Source organism: Lutra lutra, chromosome 5, assembly GCF_902655055.1.
Source record: "Lutra lutra chromosome 5, mLutLut1.2, whole genome shotgun sequence".
In the NCBI taxonomy this organism is placed as follows: Eukaryota; Metazoa; Chordata; class Mammalia; order Carnivora; family Mustelidae; genus Lutra; species Lutra lutra.
The window spans coordinates 86756757-86775633 of record NC_062282.1 but is presented as its reverse complement, the minus strand read 5'-3'; the positions used below and the strand labels follow the sequence as shown (position 1 = coordinate 86775633).

At 38.4% G+C, this 18877-nt stretch overlaps 1 protein-coding gene and 1 long non-coding RNA gene across 4 annotated transcripts in view; one reads left to right on the top strand and one right to left on the bottom strand.

The window, feature by feature from the left end:
- Window positions 1-1980: 1980 nt before the first annotated feature.
- Window positions 1981-2979, bottom strand: LOC125100119 (uncharacterized). Its single transcript, XR_007127450.1, has 2 exons — window positions 2421-2979; window positions 1981-2084 (listed from the first exon to the last, which is right to left on the bottom strand). It is a non-coding gene; the product is annotated as an uncharacterized LOC125100119 (long non-coding RNA).
- A 347-nt stretch (window positions 2980-3326) lies between these two features.
- SLC38A9 (solute carrier family 38 member 9) overlaps window positions 3327-18877 on the top strand; it is an 82906-nt gene continuing 67355 nt past the window's right edge. For 2 of the 3 annotated variants that reach the window (XR_007127446.1, XM_047730015.1), the window contains exons 1-2: window positions 3327-3629; window positions 18091-18239. Coding sequence is in view for 1 of the 3 variants with exons in the window: in XM_047730015.1 (XP_047585971.1) it covers window positions 18133-18239 (107 nt within the window). In the remaining 2 variants the exon portion in view is untranslated. Of the gene's footprint in view, window positions 3630-18090; window positions 18240-18877 lie in introns of those variants that run through there. The other variant, XM_047730017.1, reaches the window with a different exon arrangement.

Here is an 18877-nt window from a genome sequence, read left to right as displayed (position 1 = left end):
GAGAGAGAGAGAAAGTGAGGAAACGGAGGAGGAAGATGAATATAACAAAATGGTAACAATTGATAACTGAGTAATAGATATATTGGATTTCTTTGTACTACCTTTGCAACTTTTTTTGTAAACTTGAAATTATTCTGTTCTATTTTATTTTAAAGCAATAATTTATTTGAGGGAGAGAGATAGTGAGAAAGAGCATGGGGGGTTAGGGAAAAGCAGGCTCCCCAATGAGCAGGGAGCCCAACCCAGGGCCCCGAGATCACAACCTGAGCCAAAGGCAGATGCTTGACTAACTGAGCCACCCAGGTGCCCAGATGCAAGTGTTTCTACTACATTTCTCAAACACATTTCAACTTGGGGTTGAAATCAAATCAAACCAAATCATTGAGAAAATACTCTTCTCCTTAGGAAAACTGCAACTAATACACAAAAATCTCCACTTTGCATCTTCTCCACTATGCATCTGAATGCATAGTCAGAAAACTATGTCCTGGGGATAAATCCAGCCCAGTACATGTTTCTATAAATAAATTAGAATACAGCCACTCCACTTGTTCACATATTGTTTATGTTGACTCCTTTTATGCCATAAAGACATAATCAGGTAATTGATGACAGAGACCATATGGCCACAAAGCCCAGGATCCTTACTATTGGGCCCTTTATAGAAAGTTTAACAATCCTTGTTGTAGAAATCATGACTAGTGACCTGCAGTCCCCAAACTGTGAGAGTACCACAGGGAACTCCCAGGGACTCCAGAGTACAGTATTTTTTAAAAAGATTTATTTCTTTATTTTAGACAGAGAGAGTGCACATGAGCGGGAGGAGGGGCAGAGAGAATATCCAAGCAGACTCCTGCTAAGCATGGAGCCCAGGTGTGGGGCTTGATCTCATGAGCTATGAGATCAGGACCTGAGCAGAAACCAAGAGTTGGATCCTTCAAGACTACTAAACCACCCAGGTACCCCAGGGTATTTTAAATTTTTGAGGAAAACACAGCAACATCTGTCAGATACCATGTGAACTACCACATTGAGATAATTAACAATTTCAACATTAGATCAAGTTAATTTTTTGGATAACATCATATCCACCAAGTTGAGTTTTCAGTGGTTGCTATGGTCTCAAGAAAGTGTGCAAAATCCAGTGTGAAGCACAAAACAAGGGCAGTGGTATCCCACCTGACTTCAAGCTTTGAGAAGTTAAGAAGTGCCCAATAGATGTACACTTCCCATTAGTAAACAACTGGGCTACTTAAGAATGAAATAAAATATTTTTCATTCAATTTCAATTCAACAGGGGTGCCTGGGTGGCTCAGTGGGTTAAAGCCTCTGCCTTCAGCTCAGGGCATGATCCCAGGGTCCTGGAATCAAGCCCCGCATCAGTCTCTCTGCTCGGCAGGGAGCCTGCTTCTCTTCCTCTCTCTCTGCCTGCCTCTCTGCCTACTTGTGATCTCTCTGTCAAATAAATAAATAAAATATTTTTAAAAATTTCAATTCAACATATTTTTAAGTGCCTACTAAGTTGTTAGGACATAAATGCATATTAATTTGTTTGGACCTAACTACTTAGTAAACTTAGTGACTAATATGTTCATTTTAAATGCTTTTTACAAACACATTAAGTCCTAGAAAGCTGCCTCAGCCCTGGGGACATTCCAAGGCAGGCAAAATAAAGGCAAGCGCTGGAGCCAAACCTTCAGGAAACCAACAGATAGGTGAAAATGCTTAATTAAAATTTCTTGAGAATAAGGTCCATATTGCTCTCCCGATACCAGCAACCTACATCAGGAACATAAGCTACTATATTTAAGGCTGCTACCAACCTGGAGAGTAGGAGATGATCACGGTACTCTCCTGTCAAAATTCAGCATTCTTTTCTTAAGTGTTCCCTGGTTGTTTTACATCTTATTATTGCATGCCAGAGTTTAAAAAAAAAAAAAGTTGATTCCAGCAGTTTTGCCAATTTATTCATTGCTTTTATGGAGGCAACGTTTTGAAATTCCCTCCTTTACCATTTTCACTGATGTCACTCCATACCATTCAATTCTGTGCTTTTCGGTCTTGCCTAAAATTATTTTCTCAACCTGGAATGTAGAGAAAGAAGAAAATTTTGCTATCACTGAAGTCATCAAAAGAATGTTCCCTTATTTTTTTTTTTTTAAGATTTTATTTATTTATTTGACAGAGATCACAAGTAGACAGAGAGGCAGGCAGGGTTGGGGGGGAAGCAGGCTCCCTACTGAGCAGAGAGCCCAATGTGGGGCTTGATTCCAGAACCCTGGGATCATGACCTGAGCCAAAAGCAGAGGCTTTAACCCACTGAGCCACTCAGGTGCCCCAAAAATGTTTATTTAAAGGTAGGTAAAAGAGTAACTGCAAAAAGTTTGGAATAAGGACACCATTAGCAAAATAAATTTTACCTGTCATAAAGGCAATATTCATTGTATCATCTGTCTGTTGTCAAGTCCTCAATAATACAGGGAGTGTTTGATGGTGTTTGAGAACTCCCGCTTTGAAATAAGACCTCAGTTGGAAGTCTGACTCTTCCGCAACTTACTTCTTGTTTGGCCTTGAGGAAGTTACTTAAATTCTATAGGACTATTTCCTTATTTGTAAAATGGGAATAATACACACTTCTACAATCATGGTAGAGACTTAAAGTATTGTATGTAAAGTGCTTGGCACTCAATATTAGCTGTTAAATTTGGAATCGTTAATTTGGTTTCCTTAGCCCATTGCATTTCTTGTTTTCTTCTGGTTGTTTTTCTTAAGGAAAAAAAAAAACAACCTACTGGCTTCCTATATAAGAAGCCCTTAGGTGTTGCTATATGCTTCCCAAGGGACTTTGATTGAGCTGACTTTTTACAACAAGCACACTAATTTTACTTAGATTACAGGTTAATCCCGGGGGGCTTTGGTTGAAAGTACTAGGGATGTGAAGAATGGGTTAAAATACTCCCAAAGCCCCTTTTTTCGCCTAGGGACGAATTTGTCAACGCATTAAAAGAATAATAATAAAAAAAAGAAAGAAAAACAGAACAACAACAACAAATTAAGTGTCCCGCCAAAAGAGTGAGAATGCCAACTCAACATTTTTCAAACCAGTTTCTCTCGCTGTCCGTGGGATTCAGGCACGTGACGACAGTACAGAACACAAGCCAGAAGAGCCTGAGAAGAGACTGATGATGGGAGGTCAGCTCTAGATGGAGATGTCACGTCAACCCCTTCCTGTAACCTCTGGAGGTGTAAGGACTGCAAGAGATGGCATTTCTTCTTCTAGGCGACTTTGGTCGTCAGGCAAGCATCTCACACAACGCCAGACATCACTGAGCAAGAGATGAGATTTGCGAACCTCAACCGCCCCGCCTTTCCAAAGCTGAAGAACGCGGCTCTGCGGCGAGAGGCGTGGTGGCTCTCGCAGAGACCTCTGGGAGTTGTAGTCCCCAGGGGCGGGAGGTTTGACAGCCACTGCGGACTTAACGCTCTCAGAACTCCATCCCCCGCCGGCCCCCGCGGCTTAAGCTATTGCCTCTTCCTGTTCAGGAGAGGAGAAACCCTGCTACAGCAAGTTGAGAGGATTTGGGAAAGGGTCTCCGACTTCTCGGAAACTGAGGGCTTGGCGGAAGCAGGTAGGGCATGTTCCCTGGTCTTACAAAATGACCCCTCGGCACGGGCGGACGGGATAGAGGGGAAGCGGCGGGAACCGCTGAGCTTGCTGTGGAGCCGGCTGTCGCCGGGGCAGTTCTTTAGTGAAACGCGTTGGAACAGTTGCTTATTAGGGGATCCGTGAGGACAAAGTCGGGGACTGAGGAGACCGCTCCAGAGGGGCGACGCGCGCTCCTCTCGGCTCTGGTGACTCCCGCGGGAGCAGAGAGAGTTCAAGGGGCTATGGGGAGTCGGTGCGTGTTTGAGCCTGAGGGTGATGATGGGTAAACACCCGGGTGAGAAGGAGGAGAACTGGAATTATTGCGAGAACGGGAGAGCCTTCTCTGTCCTGAGTAGGGAAGAGCTGGAGAAAGGAGATCCTGGGAGGGAACACTTTAGTGTCTGTGGCCAGGACCACAGATGGGTGGGGGGCCGAAAGAATTAAGTCCTCGCCTCTCTTTTCCCCGGCTCAAATGTGAGAGCAGGTGTCTTGATAGTAGGTGACTTTATATCTTAGCTGTCTTAGAATACTAGAGCTGGAAGAGGCCTTTGAAAATAGCTAGTAAAGCACATTCTCTTCACTTTACTGATGAGGAAACTAAGGTCCACCAAGTTGGAGAAACTACCTCGCGCATGACCAGCCAGCCAGTTAATGGCCAACTTGACTAAAACCTAATTTTCATGACTCTGAAGCGCTGCCGTAATCTATTGCTGAGATCAGTACAGCAGCAAACTCTAACCTGTTACCCTTTTTTTTTTTTAATGCTTACCTATACAAAATAATAGGCAGCCGCTGAAGGGCAAGTTTTTAAATTTCTCAATAGGTCAAAGAAACCCCGGCCTTAACTTAAAGAAAAATCTCTACAAACTTCATAGTAATATAAAAGGTTGGTAGCAAATTAACATGTGACCTTTCCTTTCCCACCTACCCTCTGGGAACACTTAGCCTTAGATTACTTCTCTCAATCCTAAATGCTGTATATCTGAGTCATAAAAATAGCATGATAATTGTGATTTTACAGTACCCTACATATTTACAGTAAAGAGTAAACAGCATAGGAGGTTGGGAATACCTACCTGAATTATAAAATAAAATAATAATTTATAGTATTTTTTAAGAAGGAGATATGAGCATAAAAGTTAAAAAATAATTAGGAGATTAAAAACTTCTACTGGGCCTGCATTTTATAATACACTTAAATTTCAGTCCTTCATCAGCATTCTTTTTTACTGCATAAACATAACTGGAGAGCATTTAGTGTTCCCATTGCATTGTTTTGGCTGGTAATTTCTTTATTAGACTACATTGCCCTCCAGTACGGTGAAATTTAACAGCTTTTGAAGCATTTATTGATCAGTTTGGAAGCATGTTCTATCAGTCTCCTCAGAATTTGAGCTTTACAACTCTTATTGGCTGACCATTAAATGATTCAGAAGGAAGAGTTTGAGATAAATTCGTTACCAGACATTATAGTAGTTGCAGACTTCTATAGATGAAAACATGTATACATAGCATAACTTCTTTCACCAAGCTGCCTTTTATATGCTGTGGTTCCATTGGCTTTCATATTGGCATAGTACAGAAGTGGCCAAACTATGACCAGATTTGCTATGACCATTGCCTCCAGATGCATTTATTTTTTATAAAGTTTTATTGGGGGGCAGTCAGCTAAGTGTCTGCCTTCTCCTGAGGTCGTGATCCCAGGGAGCCCCACCTCAGGCTTCCTGCTTAGCAGGGAGCCTGCTTCTCCCTTTCACTCTGTTCTAACCCCTGCTTGTGTTCTCTCTGTCAAATAAATAAATAAAAGTATTTTAAAAAATTGAAAAAAGTTTTAAAAAGTTTTATTGGAACACTGCCATGCTCACTCATTTATATATTGTCTTCTGTGCTAAAATACAGAGTTGAGGGGTGCCTGGGTGGCTCAATGGGTTAAAGCCTCTGCCTTCGGCTCAGGTCATGATCCTGGGGTTCTGGGATCGAGCCCCACATCGGGCTCTCTGCTTGTCAGGGAGCCTGCTTCTTCCTCTCTCTCTGCCTGCCTCTCTGCCTGCTTGTGATCTCTGTCAAATAAATAAATAAAATCTTTAACAAAAATTATAAAATACAGAGTTGAGTAGCTACAGAGATGATAAGGCTCACAAAGTCGAAAATATTTATTATTTGGCCCTTTACAGAAAAAAATTTGTGAACTCCTGCTCTGCTAAGCTGAATGTAAATATAGTATTTGAACTTCTACCATATGCAGAGGTATGAGGTAATACTAATTTTCAGTCTTTGAGAAAGAACATATAAATACTTGTATGCTGGGTCCATAATACCACTGACCCTTAACACAAGTTTGAGCTTCAGAGGTCCAGTTATATGTGAATTTTTTACAGTATAATACTGTAAATGTATTTTCCTTATGATTTTCTTAATAACATTTTGCTTTCTCTAGCTTTTAGTGTAAGAATACTGTGTATAATGCGTACAATATACAAAATATGTGTTAATCAACTACATATGCTATCAGTAAGGCTTTCAGTCAAAAGTAGGCTATTACTAAAGTTTTGGGAGAGTCAAAAGTTACATGTGCGTTTTCAGCTGTGGGGTTGGGGAGGTTGAGGTTGGCGCCCCTAACTCTGCTTTGTTCAGGGGTCAACTCTACATTTGTTTGGGCTAAAATTGATGGGTCCTATTGCAGATGGATGCTAACATCTTCACTAGACACTGTAGATTGGCTTTTGCAAAGAATTGTGAAAGGACACTTCTGAGGCTAGTGTGGAAAAGAGCTGACATCCTTTGAAATATACTGATATTTACAATCAATACCTTTTTTAAAAATTATTTTTATTAACATATAATGTATTATTTGCCCCAGGGGTACAAGTCTGTGAATCATCAGGCTTACACATTTCACAGCAATCACCATAGCACATACCTTCCCCAACGTCCATAACCCAGCCACCCTATCCCTACCCCTCCACCCTCTAGCAACCCTCAGTTTGTTTCATGAGATTAAGAGTCTCTTAATGGTTTGTCTCCATCCCGATCCCATCTTGTTTCATTTTTTCCTTCTCTACCCCCAACAACCCCCGTCTTGCCTCTCAAATTCCTCATATCAGAGAAATCATATCATAATTGTCTTTCTCTGATTGATTTATTTCGCTCAGCATAATACCCTCTAGTTCCATCCACGTCATTGCAAACGGCAAGATTTCATTTCTTTTAATGGCTACCTAGTATTCCATTGTATATATATACCACATCTTCTTTATCCATTCATCTGTTGATGGACATCTAGGTTCTTTCCATAGTTTGGCTATTGTGGAGATTGTTGATATAAACATTCAGGTGCATATGCCCCTGCGGATCACTACATTTGTATCTTTAGGATAAATATCCAGTAGTGCGATTTCTGAGTCATAGGGTAGCTCTATTTTCAACTTTTTGAGGAACCTCCATGCTATTTTCCAGAGTGGCTGCACCAGCTTGCATTCCCAGCAATAGTGTAGGAGGGTTCCCCTTTCTCCACATCCTCACTAACATCTGTTGTTTCCTGACTTGTTAATTTTAGCCATTCTGACTGGTGTGAGGTGGCATCTCTTTGTGGTTTTGATTTTTATTTCCCTGATGACGAGTGATGTGGAGCACTTTTTCATGTGCCTTTTGGCCATCTGGATGTCTTCTTTGCCTAATAGTAAAACTTACAGTCAATACCTTTTTTTTTTTTTTTTTTTTTTTTTTTTTTAAAGATTTTATTTATTTATTTGACAGAGAGAAATCACAAGTAGGCAGAGAGGCAGGCAGAGAGAGAAGAGGAAGCAGACTCCCTGCTGAGCAGAAAGCCCGATGTGGGGCTTGAACCCAGGACCTGGGATCATGACCTGAGCCGAAGGCAGCGGCTTAACCCACTGAGCCACCCAGGCGCCCCCAGTCAATACCTTTTAAGAATTTATGTCAAATGAACTTTCTTTGGTGGCTATGTCCTTTTTATGGAGAAAAGTATTTTTCAGTGCAGATATCAGCAAGCAGTTCAGTAAACTGTTATTTTCCTTTTGAGACTCCATACTGAACCAATTTTAAAGTAAGTGGGATATATTATTAAATGACTTAGCTTTGACATTAATAGTCTTGCTTCTACGACTTTGTTTTAAAACTCAGAGGGCTGGGGTGCCTGGCTGGCTTGGTCATTAAGCAGCTGCCTTTGTCTCAGGTCATGATCCCAGGGTTCTGGGATTGAGTCCCACATTAGGATCCCTGCTCAAGGGGAAGCCTGCTTCTCCCTCTTCCACTCCCCATGCTTGTGTTCCCTCTCTCATGCTCTCTCTCTCTCAAATAAATAAAATCTTTAAAATACAAAAAACTTTTTAAAACCTCAGGTTGAGCCATTAAAAGTGAATTTATCTGTTTATGTCATCTTGTATGTTTAGTCCCTTTATCAGTGTTGTCTGTGGCAAATTAATGGTACAGGAGTATTTAACATTATAATTAATTATTGATAGTGCTATTTTGTGTTATTATCTTTGTAGCATTAGCTCTGGACCTCTAATTTGCCTCTTAAATTCATCAAACTTGAGAATATCTTGTAGTTGTACTCATCAAGACTTCCAAAAGGCATTACATTTCCTTTGAAATAGCATTTTTGGGGTATTTGAAGTCAAACTATTTGACTAATTGAGGCAACTGAAAATTACCAATTTTCTTATAATTCTTTGTATTTACTTGAATATTATTAAATCCTGGAAAGGCATTATAGGGTTTGGACTCATTTAAGGCTTATTTAGATCACTGAGATAATATCATTGTTCTTGCTTGTTTGGAATAAAGAGCTAATCTGACAACACCACAACATTTTAGATTTGCTCAGAACAAACACACATATGTGATTAAACTGGAAACTTTATGTCAAATCCTGAACACCCCTCACATTTTCCCTAACTTTGATTATCATTTTTTGGTAAGACTGACTGAAATCCCAGGACCTTTCCAGATTTTTCTTATTCTGGGTTTTCTAATATTTAATTTTAGCAAAAGTATTGATTTCCAGAAGTTAAAAGTATCCTCTCTTCCTAAACTCAGTCGCATTCTCGGTTTAGTATAGGAACCAATATTGCAGAGTGTATTGGTTAAAAACAGAAGTCTGGGCAGACATCACAGTAAACTGGAAGTAACATTTGGGACCTAAGTAACCTGGTTTTCATCCCAGCTGTGGCTTTATTAGCCAAATGATATAGGACAAGTTACTTATGAGTTTCAGTTTCTTTTTTTATAATTTGAAGGTAATACCTTTTTTCCAAATGCTAAGATTAGTTGCAATTAAATAACATGTAAAAACTTAGGCCAGGAATAGGTGTTCAGTAAATAAATGTTAGTTCCAACTCCCACTACTTATTTATTGATTTTTCTTTTTCCCTGAGTTTTTCTCCAAAGCGACATCCAGTTTTCTTCTTCAGAAATGACTTCGTCCCTTTAGGTCTTTTCTTTTTGTGACAGTTCAGTAATACTTTGAAGCTCAACTTCTTTATCTTTCTTACCTCACCGAGTTTACTCACTTTATACTAAAGGCGTATAAATACATCAGCTGATTTTTATTCATACCACTAAGTTAAGCCAACACATAATTTTGCTAACTACTTTAAAGAGACAAACTCATAATAAAATGATAGCTGTGTTTGTTGAACACTCACTGTGAGTGAAGGCACGTTATGTACATTATCTCAAATCTCAAACCCTATAAGACTAGTACTTTTATTATTCCCTGAACCAGTGAGTCTTAGGGAGTTTAAATCAGTTGAACAAAGTCACATAGAAAATAGCAGAGCCAGGATTCAAACCCAGGCAGTCTGACACATGAGCTTTCAACTACCACACTCTACTTGATGAACCAGTGTAGGCCATGCCCCAAATTAAGCATTGTGTATAATTCAAATGAAGGAATACCCTGGCAATACTTTCTGAAGATGATTTTATCAGTTTTTAGAGATTGAGGAGCAATAAGGTTGTATCTCCCAGTCAAAATTTAAATTTTTCTCTAGTATTTCTTAACAATTCTATTATGACTTCATTAAGTTTAGTTTTATTAAGTACAGAAATGATAGCAAACTTCTATACAGAATTTAACAGTACCTGGCATGCTTCTAAATGTTTGTACAAATGAATTTATGGGCTTTTAGAAAAGTTTTTATGTGCAGTAGATTTTCTTGAATGAATAGCCCTGCAGTTCTTGTGTTATTCTTTTTGATGAAAGGATACTGGCTGACAATCATCTTTTCAATTCCTAAAATATTTAATTTTTAAAACTGAGAGAATGTTTTAAAAATTCTGTAAAGCTAGTAACTTGGTTTTTTTCAGAAGGCAAGTTAATGCTGAGACTGAGATTGTATTTGCCAATGGTTTGTTTAACAGAGGTTCATTGTGGGAATTTCACAAGCCAGTAGTATACAGAATGATGCCTCTTGATAAGCCAATAAAGAAATACTCCAAATTGGTGATAAATTAATTATACTCTCATTCAAGACAAGAGGACATGAAAGGAATAAATTCCAAATTTATTTAAGGTGTACCTTTTTGGAGTTGATACTTGGGAAAGACAGCTGAGCCAACCAGAGTGAATGTCCAGCTTCCTGCAGAAAGTAGAAGTCTCCTGTTGTTAGAGCATTTGCTAGGGATGGTCATTGTCCCTGTTGATGGGCAAGATGATCTTCTGGGCTGCTGCATGGCTTTTACCACTGCAGATAAAAGTATCCTTTGCTTCAACAGGATCTAATTGCCCCCAGGTCTTTAGAGAGCTGTTTTAGATCACTAGAGTCACCTTGCCCATACCCAACACTCTGATAGTCCTCCCAAACTCACTATTTATAGTACAGATATCTCCTTGCCAAAGTTGCTTCTTCCTATGTTTTTGTTGATAAGCAAATAAGCTCCTGAGTTCTTATCCATGAAAACAGATGAAATAACATCCTAGCACAGCTTACTTTGTTCTTATATCAAAACAACTTTTTTTTTAAACAACTTTACTTCTAAAACAACTTTTTTCTTTGCTTTGTCATAAACAGATTAAAATGATTCACTTAGGTTGTAAACAAGTAGATTTGAAATCATATCAAACCAATACACAGAATAACTTCTCTGCAATATCTTTATTTTCTAAGTTTTTAATTCCTGTGCTATGTCCACCTTAATTTAAAATGTATTTTTTGTTGGTATTTTATTTAGAATATTTTCACTCTTTATACCCAGGAAGCAATTTTTTCAGGTTAAGTAGTCATTGACAGTTTTAAATTAAGGAAGTTTAATAGGACTATCAATACTAGTTTGTAATTAGTGGTTCAAAGTAATCTTGAAAAATACTTCTTTTCAGTTTTAAAATTTAAGACCAAATAAGTCAACTGAATTATTAATTAGTTTTATTATGTAGAGGGAGGAAGGAACTGAAAGATCAAGTTTGTGTTTCTGCTTCTCAGCTAACTCTATTTTTGTGAAATTACTTAACCTTGCCTCAGTTTATTCCATCTTAATGGAAGATTAATAACAATTACCTTTGAATAATGTACCCTTTATATTCAGGATCACTTCTGATGCTTCACATCTAAATATGTACAATGCATTTTGTGAATCTGTGTTTTAAACAGTTGAGTAAACTTTTTACCATAAAAAAATAAATTTTGCACTGCATTAATTTTAGAAAGTTAATTTAGGGGCTAGGACCAGCAATTGGTGTAGGCTTTGATTAAAAGTAAAATCATGAACTGAAAATCAAAATTGGTAATTAATATCCTACTAGGTTTTATTATTTAAGTGATTTAGAACAAGTTACCTGACTTCTAGCCTTCTTAAATAATAATATTTTTTAAGTTTATTAAGGTTGGGAACCATAAGTTAAAAAAATATTTTTTTCTCAGTACTTCAGTACATTGTAGAGGCTTGGTGAGAAGTTGTTGAATGAATATATTGTTCAGGGTTTGCCATTACTCAGTATTTTAGTTGTCTCATCTTAAAATACATAATCATTTTTGCTTGTGTGCTCTATAGAATGACACTGAAATAAAGCCCATCAGGACTGGAGATGGTAGGATTTTGATTTCACTTTTTTTGAAAAATCACTATTACATAAGGTACTTCTTTAACATTATTTGCCTCTAGTGAGACTAGTAAGTTAATGAGAACTTTGGCTTAAATGCTGGGCGGGAAAACAGAAGAGGGAAATGGAAAGGAATGACAGAGGAAAGAAAACGCACATATTCTGGGGATAGAATATGTTACTAACATCTATGTCACTTAATAGTGACTTTTTTGACTTTTGACTTTTGCCTACCTCTTACCTCATTACTGCAGAATTTTTCACTTGAAGAGGTTAATCTCAAGAGGCTGCATATGTTTAAAAAAACCAACCAACCAACCAACCAACCAAGTCTTTTCATTTGTTTTCTGAGAGGAATAATAGTGGGTTTGAACATTTATTTTCCTGTTACAAAGTACTAAGTATAACATGCATCATTTCATTTAATTTTCAACCACATCAGTAGGGTGGATGCTATTGTTTCAGTTTCACAGTTAGGAAAATAGATTCATGAAGGTTAAGTGGTTAATCTTCAATTACATAAGTAGTGAGTGGCAGGTAAGCATTGCTGACTCAAAGTGTTTTCTTTCTACTGTGTTCTAAATGCTATTTTTAGAAAAATACCAACGGCAGACTTAAGACTCTATTAAACAAATACAGCACCAATAAAACTATACTTGTTTTAAGTAGTCTGGCAATAAGAAACAGAAGGTGAAAAATAAGAGAGACAAAGGGCAAAGAACAGGAAAGAAGCACAGCATAATGGCAAAGAATACAGGCTCTGAGCTTAGACTGCCTGGGTTTGAATTCTAACTCTCCCACTTACTAACTTTGTAATCAGTTAACTTCTCTGTGCCTTGTATCCTTATTTATAAAATGAGGATAGTCATAGTAACTTAGAGTTGAAGAATAAAAGTAAAGCACTTGCCTTAAATGTTAAAACCTATTTATTTCACTTTATGGAGTTTGCTTTTTTTGTGTGTGTCTGCTTATTTCTGAAATACAACATCCATTTAGAAAAGTGCATAAAGGGGGACGCCTGGGTGGCTCAGTTGGTTAAGCAGCTGCCTTCGGCTCAGGTCATGATCCCAGCGTCCTGGGATCGAGTCCCACATCGGGCTCCTTGCTTGGCAGCGAGCCTGCTTCTCCCTCTGCCTCTGCCTGCCACTCTGTCTGCCTGTGCTCACTCTCGCTTCTCTCTCTATGACAAATAAATAAATAAAATCTTTAAAAAAAAAAAAAAGTGCATAAAGGGGCACCTGGATGGGTCAGTCGGTTAAGCGGCTGCCTTCTGCTCGGATCATCCCGGGATCAAGTCCCGCATCGGTCTCCCTGCTCAGCAGAAAGCCTGCTTCTCCCTCTGTCTGCCACTCTACTTGCACTCTCTCTCTCTCTGTCAAATAAATAAATAAAATCTTTTTTTTTTTATTTTATTTTTTATAAACATATAATATATTTTTATCCCCAGGGGTACAGGTCTGTGAATCACCAGGTTTACACACTTCACAGCACTCACCATAGCACATACCCTCCCCAGTGTCCATAATCCCGCCCCCCTCCCAACCTCCCAACCCCCATCAACCCTCAGTTTGTTTTGTGAGATTAAGAGTCACTTATGGTTTGTCTCCCTCCCAATTCCATCTTGTTTCATTTACTCTTCTCCTACCCCCTTAACCCCCCATGTTGCATCTCCTCTCCCTCATATCAGGGAGATCATATGATAGTTGTCTTTCTCCGATTGACTTATTTCGCTAAGCATGATACCCTCTAGTTCCATCCACGTCGTCGCAAATGGCAAGATTTCATTTCTTTTGATGGCTGCATAGTATTCCATTGTGTATATATACCACATCTTCTTTATCCATTCGTCTGTAGATGGACATCTAGGTTCTTTCCATAGTTTGGCTATTGTAGACATTGCTGCTATAAACATTCGGTTGCACGTGCCCCTTCGGATCACTACGTTTGTATCTTTAGGGTAAATACCCAGCAGTGCAATTGCTGGGTCATAGGGTAGTTCTATTTTCAACATTTTGAGGAACCTCCATGCTGTTTTCCAGAGTGGTTGCACCAGCTTGCATTCCCACCAACAGTGTAGGAGGGTTCCCCTTTCTCCGCATCCTCGCCAGCATCTGTCATTTCCTGACTTGTTAATTTTAGCCATTCTGACTGGTCTGAGGTGATATCTCATTGTGGTTTTGATTTGTATTTCCCTGATGCCGAGTGATGTGGAGCACTTTTTCATGTGTCTGTTGGCCATCTGGATGTCGTCTTTGCAGAAATGTCTGTTCATGTCCTCTGCCCATTTCTTGATTGGATTATTTGTTCTTTGGGTGTTGAGTTTGCTAAGTTCTTTATAGATTTTGGACACTAGCCCTTTATCTGATATGTCATTTGCAAATATCTTCTCCCATTCTGTCAGTTGTCTTTTGGTTTTGTTCACTGTTTCCTTTGCTGTGCAAAAGCTTTTGATCTTGATAAAATCCCAATAGTTCATTTTTGCCCTTGCTTCCCTTTCTTTTGGCAATGTTCCTAGGAAGATGTTGCTGCGGCTGAGGTCGAAGAGATTGTTGCCTGTGTTCTCCTCAAGGATTTTGATGGAGTCCTTTCTCACATTGAGATCCTTCATCCATTTTGAGTCTATTTTCGTGTGTGGTGTAAGGAAATGATCCAATTTCATTTTTCTGCATGTGGCTGTCCAATAAAATCTTTTTTTTTAAGTGCATAAAACAAATATATAATAATAAAGTAAATGGCCATATAAGCAGAATCAAGTTGAAAAATGCAATATTGCCATCACCATTTAAGATCCTCTCCTGTCCGTTCCTTTCACAACCTCTTACTTTACCTGTGTAGAGCAGGGTTTCTCAACCTCAGAACTATTGACATTTTGGACTGAATAATTCTTTGTTGTAGGAGGCTGTTTTGTTCATTGTAGGATATTTAGCAACATCCCTAGTCTCTACCCACTGGGTCTAATAGCACTTCCCCCAGTGATAAAAACCAATTGGGTGAGATCAAATCCTTCTCTATACCTCTCTACAACTCTACCTGCTGTGTACAGAGTAGACAGTAAGGGCAAAAGGGTAGAAGCAGGGAACTCCATCAGAAAACTATTGTAGAACTCTTGATAACAAATGATGGTTTCCAGACCCAGGATATACTTGAAGAGAAAGCCAAGACTATTTTCCTAATGGATTGAATGTACACTGAGAAAAGAAGTCATGAATACTTCTGAGGATTTTGGCCTGAATAACTAGAAGGATGGTGATGCCAGCAACTGAAATCAGGAAAACAATCAGTAGGATACTTTTTTTGGGAAAAAATTAAAAGTTCAGTTTTGATATGTTGGTTGCCTATTATATCCAAATAAAAATGTTAAGAAGAATATATATGTGTATCAAATAATTGTATTGTTCATCTAAAACTAATGCAATGTTATATGTCAGTTGTATTAATTAAAAAAAGATGAGAGCACCTGGGTAGCTTAGTCGGTTGAGCATCCAACTCTTGATTTTGCCTCAGGTCATGATCTCAGGGTCATGAGATCGAGCTCCACATTGGGCTCTGAGCTCAGCAGGGACTTTGCCTAGGATTCTCTCACTCTCTCTCCCTCTCCCCCTCCCCCTGCTTGCACGCTGTCTCTAAATAAATAAACAAAATCTTAAAAAAAAAAAAAAAGATGTTAAGTAGGCAGTTGGATATGCAAATGTTAAATCCAGGAGAGAAATGTTGGCTAGAAATGTTACTGTGGAAGTTGTCATTGTCTAGATCAATAGAACTTTCTGTTATGATGGAGATGTTTTATTTTTACACTGTGCAATATGGTAACCACTAGGCGCGTATGGCTACAGGACTCTGAGACTATGACCTGAGCCGAAGGCAGCGGCTTAACCCACTGAGCCACCCAGGCGCCCCTGTGCTTCCCATCTTTAAATAAAAAACAAAGTGGATATATACACAATGGAATACTATTCAGCCAAAAAAATACGAAATCTTGCCATCTGCAGCAACATGGTTGGATCTAGAGAGGGTAATACTAAGCAAAATAAGCCAGTCAGAGAAAGACCAATCTATATGGTATCATTCACGGGTACAATTTGGGAACAAAACAGCAAACAAAAGAGACAAACCAAACAACAACTTCTTAAGTATAGAAAACAAACAGATGGTTACTAGAGGGGAGGTTTGTGGGGTGGATGGGTGAAATAGGTGATGGGGATTAAGGAGTGTGTTTATCTTAATGGGCACTGAGTAAAATATGGAACTGCTGAATCACTATATCGTACATTGAAACTAATACAACACTGAATGTTAACTATACTGAAATTAAAACAAAAAAATAAAACAAATAAAAAAAGAAAATTTTTAAGCACAATGTACTTAAAGAAGCTAAATTCATAGAAGCTAAATTCAAGAGGGTTTCGGGGCTCAGTTGGTTAAGTGTCTGCCTTTGGCTCAGGTCGTGATCTGGGGGGTCCTCTGGGATTGAGCCCCACGTCAGGCTACCTGCTCAGCGGGAAGCCTGCTTCTCCCTCTCCTTCTGCTTTTGCTCCCCACTTGTGCACATTCTCTCTCTCTCTCAAATAAATAAATAAATAAAATCTTAAACAAAAAAAAAAGGGTTTTTTCCTTCTACTGTCAACTTGTTATTAAGAATTTTTGATTTAGGGAGGCTGGGTGGCTCAGTCAGTTAAGCATCTGCCTTCAGCTCAGGCCATGATTCTGGGATCCTGGGATTGAGCCCTACATCAGGCTTCCTGCTCAGCAAGGAGTCTCTTTGTCCCTCTCCCTCTGCCCCTCCCCACTGCTCATGCTCTCTTTCTCTCTCTCTTTCTCAAATAAATAAATCTTAAAAAAAAAAAAAAAAGAATTTTTGACTTAATGGTGTGCTGGTTAGTTCAGTTGATTAAGTGACCAACTCTTGATTTGGACCCAGGTCATGACCTCAGGATCCTGGGATTGAGCCCTGTATCAGGGCTCTCAACAGGGAGTCTACTTGAGGATTCTCTCTCCCTCTGCCCCTCCTACAGCTCACATGTTCTCTTATTCTCTCTCAAATATAAATAAATAAATCTTCAAAAAGATTTTAAAAGATTAATTACATTAATATCTCACTTTGCATATAAAAAGCTCATTCTAGGGGCACCTGGGTGGCTCAGTGGGTTGAAGCCTCTGCCTTCAGCTCAGGTCATGATCCCAGTGTCCTGGGATCGAGCCCCACATCGGGCTCTCTGCTCAGCAGGGAGCCTGCTTCCTCCCCTCTGCCTGCTTGTAATCTCTCTGTCAAATAAATAAATAAAATCTTTAAAAAAAAAAAAAAGATGGGAAGCATAATTGTTTTCTAGTATTATTTTGATAATTCCTATAGTTGAAGACCTTATGAATCTATTTCTGCTCATGTTTCTCCTGGTTCTCACTAAAAGCATTTTATTTCTTTGCATGCTAGATTATTTTTTACTGTGTACTATTCAGTGTCCTTGGAAGATTGTTAGCAGGTCTTCTTTGAGGCATAGGACCAAGGGGTGTCCTCACAGAAAAGATTTATATTTGTTTCTAGCAGTTACCTAGAAGTCCTACCAAGCAAATTAACCTTAAGTTAATATTCCTGGCTTTAAGTATTCTTTGACCTCCTGCAAATCCACATGAAGCACAGTTTGTGGTATGGAATACTTCCTCCTCCACAGATGCATGCCTGCGAGCACATGTGTGCACACACACGCTGCCTATGGGCATAGTCAAGAAATCTTGTTTGTAGTTCCCTTGTGAGGGAGTGAGGCACTTCTACTGCTTGTTAATTCCCAATGCAATGGCAAAGATCTTTGTACTCCCCACTGTGTTACTGGGGGAAGGGAAAGGGCATAATTTCTTATTACATCATTCCTTACTTTGGGTGAATCCCAGGTTTTATCTCCTATTTTCCTAGTACTTCACAAGGCCTCGAAAACCTCAGTCCCATTTTCTCCTGGTACAACAAGTACTCTGTGGGCAGAAGCAGTTTCTCGAGCTGTTTACCTCACTAGGTTCCTTAACTGTACCTACTAATTGCCTGATTACCATCATTATTTTTTATGCTTTTCAAAAGATGTTTTCTGTATTTTACCCAATATTTTTATAGTTGTTTTCTACAGGAAAATGGGTCCAAATAGCCTAATCTGTTTTGTTACCAGAAACAGATTGGGGCAATTGCCCCACTTATTTTTTAGTAAACTGAAAAATAAACAGTAACTCCAATTCAGCTTAGCTAATTTCTGATAAAAGATTTCAGGCATATACCTCATTAAGATATCATTAGCAAACTCCTGTATTTTTCCAGTATCTTATGCATGCAAATGTATTACTTGTTAGTAGTAAAATAATTTTAATTAAGTTTTATAGTTTTTATTCTTTCTTATTTATATAGGACTGACTTCATCAGTGTTTGAGGCTAAGAAAAGTGGCAGATATGGATAGTGATTCTAGGCATCTTCTCATCCCAGAGGTCAATCATGAAATAATAAATCCTGGACCTATGAATATCCAGTTTGATTCATCAGATCTAAGATCCAAAAGGTAAGTGATTAAAATAAAACATTTATTTCATAACCAGAGTTTTTAATTATTATACTAGAACTATGTAGCCAAATACATATAGCTTTGAATATAAAATATCCAGTTACTTAACAGCATCTATATGTTTGTATGTGGAAGGGAAAAAATATGAATACACTTTAATCTTTTATATTTAAGCTCACCATTTGTGTTGTAGAAGGGGTTGGATTAAATTTTACAAAGTAAGATGCATTTATGTAATTCATTTAACAAATATATATTGATTACCTGCTTTCTGCAAGGTAATATACTAGGTACGGGGGATAAAACAGTAAAATTAATACATAATCCTAACTTTCACAGAGCTTAAATTCCAGCAAATAGTTTAAGATAATTTGAGTTTAAAATTTATTTCATTGCATACCTAGAAAACCCGAAAGAATCCACTAAGAAATTATAGAGAATTCAGTAAAGTGGCTGTTCATAAAATAAACAAAAATAAGTAGTATTCCAGTAATAAGGTGTAATGGGAGAAAAGAAAAAGTAAGAGTAGCTTAACAGTGTGCAAATCTACATGAGAGAAACTTCAAAATAAGATTTAGAGTGTTTTTCCATATATGAGATGCTGACTGTGAGTTGAACTGTTCTTTCTTTTTGTA